The sequence below is a fragment of the Oncorhynchus mykiss genome, chromosome 27 (assembly GCF_057628025.1).
Source record: "Oncorhynchus mykiss isolate SJ-2025 chromosome 27, ASM5762802v1, whole genome shotgun sequence".
Classification (NCBI taxonomy): Eukaryota; Metazoa; Chordata; class Actinopteri; order Salmoniformes; family Salmonidae; genus Oncorhynchus; species Oncorhynchus mykiss.
This window is the reverse complement of record NC_143048.1, coordinates 6,820,001-6,825,000: the sequence shown is the minus strand read 5'-3', so window position 1 is coordinate 6,825,000 and position 5,000 is coordinate 6,820,001. Positions and strand designations below refer to the sequence as shown.

The window sequence follows — 5,000 nt, the reverse complement described above, 5'->3', positions numbered from 1 at the left end:
ACTCTGTCTGGTTGGATGGGGAGCGTATTTTCAGGTCTCTCCAGAGATGTTCGATTGGGTTCAAGTCCGGGCTCTGGCTGGGCCACTCAAGGACATTCAGAGACTTGTCTGGAAGCCACTCCTGCGTTGTCTTGGCTGTGTGCTTCGGTTTGTTGTCCTGTTGGAAGGTGATCCTTCATCCCAGTTTGAGGTCCTGAGTACTCTGGAGCAGGTTTTCATCAGGGATCTCTCTCTGTACTTTGCTCTGTTCATCTTTCCCTCGATCCTGAATAGTCTCCCAGTCCCTGCCTCTGAAAAACATCCCCACAGCATGATGCTGCCACCACCATGCTTCACAGTAGGGATGGTGCCTGGTTTCCTCCAGACGTGACGCTTGTGGGCTGTCATGTGCCTTTTACTGAGGAGCGGCCTCCATCTGGCCACTCTACCATAAAGGTCTGATTGGTGGAGTGCTGCAGAGATGGTGGTCCTTCTGGAAGGTTCTCCCATCTCCACTGAGGAACTCTAGAGCTCTGTCAGAGTGACCATCGGGTTCTTGGTCACCTCCCTGTCCAAGGCCCCTCTCTTGGTGGTTCCAAACGTCTTCCGTTTAAGAATGATGGAGGCCCGTGTGTTCTTGGAGACCTTCAATGCTGCAGAATTTTTTTGGTACCCTTCCCCAGATCTGTGCCTCAACACAATCCAGTATAGGAGCTCTACAGACAATTCCTTCGACCTTGGTTTTTTCTCTGACATGCTCTGTCAACTATGGGACCTTATATAGACAGGTGTGTGCCTTTCCAAATCATAATTTACCACAGGTGGACTTCAAACAAATTGTAGAAACATCTCAAGGATGATCAATGGAAACAGGATGCACCTGAGCTCACTACAGAGTTCTAACGTACCTCTGGCAGCAACCTCAGCACAAAAACTGTTTGTCGTGAGCTTCGTGAAATGGGTTTCCATGGCCGAGCACCCGCACACAAACCTAAGATCACCATGCGCAATGCCAAACGTTGGCTGGAGGGGTGTAAAGCTCGTCGCCATTGGAGCAGTGGAAATGCGTTCTCTGGAATGATGAAACACGCTTCACCATCTGGCAGTCCGACGGACAAATCTGGGTTTGGCGGATGCCAGGAGAACACTACCATAGAGCCAACTGAAAAGTTTGGTGTAGGAGGAATAATGGTCTGGGACTGTTTTTCATGGTTTGGGCTAGGCCCCTTAGTTCCAGGGAAGGGAAATCTTAACGCTACAGCATAAAATGACGTTCTAGACGATTCTGTGCTTCCGAACTTTGGGGCAACAGTTTGGGGAAGGCCCTTTCCTGTTTCAGCATGACAATGCCCCAGTGCACCAAGCGAGGTCCATACAGAAACGGTTTGTCTAGATCGGTGTGGAAGAACTTGACTGGCCTCCACAGACTCCTTACGTCAACCCCATCAAACACCTTCGGGATGAATTGGAACGCCGACTGTGAGCCAGGCCTAACCTCCCAACATCAGTGCCAGACCTCACTAATGCTCTTGTGGCTGAATGGAAGCAAGTCCACACAGCCATGTCCCAACATCTAACGAAAAGCCATCCCAGAAGAGTAGAGGCTGTTACAGCAGCAAAGGAGGGACCAACTCCATACTAATGCCCCATGATTTTTAATTGAGATGTTCGAAGAGCACCACTCACATACTTTTGGTCATGTAGTGTGTCTGTCTGTTTTTAGAGAATGCTGCTCACATTCCTTATCATGCAGATTTCTCTGATTATGAGCAGAAACAAGGAGTGGAGTGTGAAATGAAAGGGTCTGACTGGGAGACCTCAGAAACACTGACACACACGTACAGGCACAATTAGAAACACACACACACACACACACACACACACACACACACACACACACACACACACACACACACACACACACACACACACACACACACACACACACACACACACGTAAAGGCATACAGATTGGCTGCACTGCATCTCCCCTGCACATCGACACACATTCAAAACAGACACATACTGGTTGCACCTCCTTTTCGAGACAGCAAGGGGACCCAGTGAGGACAGAGGGGAACCATAGCCCCGGGTCACAAACGGGAAGGGGGAGGGGAGGGGGCCACATGCACTCTATGTCCCCCTCCCTCCCTGTCTGTCTGTCTGTATCACTGCTTATTTTCCTTTAAAGTGTGTGGGAAAGTATGAGAGTCTGGCTGTGCTCAGAGAAAGAAGGCAATTTAGTCTGTCTGTCTCTTTCTCTGCTTTTCTCTCTCTCTCTCACCCACACACACACGCACACGCACACACACACACACACACACACACACACACACACACACACACACACACACACACACACACACTGTGGAAATTCTCTCTCCAGCCTTACCTGATTCTGATGTTTCGTTGTCATGGTCCAGAGCCTCTAACACCAAGGAGAAAGATTTCTGTGGAGGACAAAGAGAGAGAACAAGGTTCAGTCAATTCAGTTTTATCTACGTATGTAGTTCTGATACAAACAGATCTGTTACAAAGTTCTTAACCCCAATCTGGCGTAAAAACACCCAAAAGAGCTAGCCAAGAACACATAGTAGCTCACAGAAGGACTACCGATTTAAATGAAACAAATACAACCTTGCAACCTCGCAGTGTGAAGAAGAATGTCTTTTTTTTTTTACTCACAACCAGAAACGTCCATAAAATCCATATGGCAGTAGGGATGTGACGGTCATGGGATTTTGGATGATGGTAATGGGCCAGCCAAATGACCGCGGACATCGTAATAACAGTTAGAAAAGCAAAAAAATGTATATTATAATAAATATAAAAATTGAAATGATCTGACACACAGAATCTTCTCCGCTCCTGACTGCATGTGCCGCCATATAAATAGATTGAATAGAACGGGCGTCCCCATTCTAGTCATTGATGGCATAATGGGTGGACTGGCTGCCATTGCAAAGTGTACCCATAGCGAAACACCCCAATCCTTATTTTTTTTCTGGTTACATTACAGCCAATGAACAAAGTAGACCATAATCAGATAGTGTTGCATTGGAGAGCCAGTCAGGCAACTGATTTTTTTTTTATCCAATGGTAAACGGCCTGAGTGAACTATCTTAACGTATCCACCATCTTTGGCCATAGGAGCAAAGCAAGAAGTAAAAGCAGGAAGTGGAGCCATCAATATGTGCTGTGATTTGTTGATTCCACTCAACTGACATTACAAAAAAAAACCATTCCATTTCATGAGCCACATCAGTTAACATAATTTGAATGAACATTCTACATTTCAGCAAGGAGCAACAAAGTTTTAAAAAGTCCATGTTACCGCTGAAATGGACTCAACCACACGAATGCCAAGCTGTTCCGTCTTCAGGATATACAGTCTCTGAATGTCCTTGAGTGGCCCAGCCAGAGCCCGGACTTGAACCCGATTGAACATCTCTGGAGAGACCTGAAAATAGCTGTACAGCGACGCTCCCCATCCAACCTGACAGATCTTGAGAGGATCTGCAGAGAAGAATGGGAGAAACTCCCCAAATACAGGTGTGCCAAGCTTGTAGCGTCATACCCAAGAAGACCCGAGGCTGTAATCACTGCCAAAGGTGCTTCAACAAAGTACTGAGTACTTATGTAAATGTGATATTTCAGTTTTTTATTTGCTGACATTTCTAAAAAACTGTTTTTGCTTTGTCATTATGGGCTATTGTGTGTAGATTGATGAGGGGGGGAAATGATTTAGTCATTTTAGAATAAGGCTGTAATATAACAAAAAGTGGAAAATGTAAACGGGTCGGAATACTTTCCTGAATGCACAGTATATACAGCGCCCTCCATAATTACTGGGACAGTGAATCATTAAAAAATAAAAGTATACTCAAAAAGTTTGGATTTGAAATCAAACCATGACTATTACCGGTAGCTTAAAGTGCAGTCTGCTTTAAGTTGAGGGTACAGTGCCTTGCGAAAGTATTCGGCCCCCTTGAACTTTGCGACCTTTTGCCACATTTCAGGCTTCAAGCATAAAGATATAAAACTGTATTTTTTTGTGAAGAATCAACAACAAGTGGGACACAATCATGAAGTGGAACGACATTTATTGGATATTTCAAACCTTTTTAACAAATCAAAAACTGAAAAATTGGGCGTGCAAAATTATTCAGCCCCTTTACTTTCAATGCAGCAAACTCTCTCCTGAAGTTCAGTGAGGATCTCTGAATGATCCAATGTTGACCTAAATGACTAATGATGATAAATACAATCCACCTGTGTGTAATCCAGTCTCCGTATAAATGCACCTGCACTGTGATAGTCTCAGAGGTCCGTTAAAAGCGCAGAGAGCATCATGAAGAACAAGGAACACACCAGGCAGGTCCGAGATACTGTTGTGAAGAAGTTTAAAGCCGGATTTGGATACAAAAAGATTTCCCAAGCTTTAAACATCCCAAGGAGCACTGTGCAAGCGATAATATTGAAATGGAAGGAGTATCAGACCACTGCAAATCTACCAAGACCTGGCCGTCCCTCTAAACTTTCAGCTCATACAAGGAGAAGACTGATCAGAGATGCAGCCAAGAGGCCCATGATCACTCTGGATGAACTGCAGAGATCTACAGCTGAGGTGGGAGACTCTGTCCATAGGACAACAATCAGTCGTATATTGCACAAATCTGGCCTTTATGGAAGAGTGGCAAGAAGAAAGCCATTTCTTAAAGATATCCATAAAAAGTGTCGTTAAAGTTTGCCACAAGCCACCTGGGAGACACACCACACATGTGGAAGAAGGTGCTCTGGTCAGATTAAACCAAAATTGAACTTTTTGGCAACAATGCAAAACGTTATGTTTGGCGTAAAAGCAACACAGCTGAACACACCATCCCAACTGTCAAACATGGTGGTGGCAGCATCATGGTTTGGGCCTGCTTTTCTTCAGCAGGGACAGGGAAGATGGTTAAAATTGATGGGAAGATGGATGGAGCCAAATACAGGACCATTCTGGAAGAAAACCTGATGGA

General features: G+C 45.2%; 1 protein-coding gene across 1 annotated transcript in view; it reads right to left on the bottom strand.

The window, feature by feature from the left end:
- Positions 1-5,000, bottom strand: part of LOC110507396 (uncharacterized) — a 42,198-nt gene that overhangs the window by 12,661 nt on the left and 24,537 nt on the right. The window contains exon 3 of the mRNA XM_036964866.2: positions 2,372-2,429. Coding sequence (XP_036820761.2) covers positions 2,372-2,429 — 58 coding nt within the window. The remainder of the gene's footprint in view (positions 1-2,371; positions 2,430-5,000) is intronic.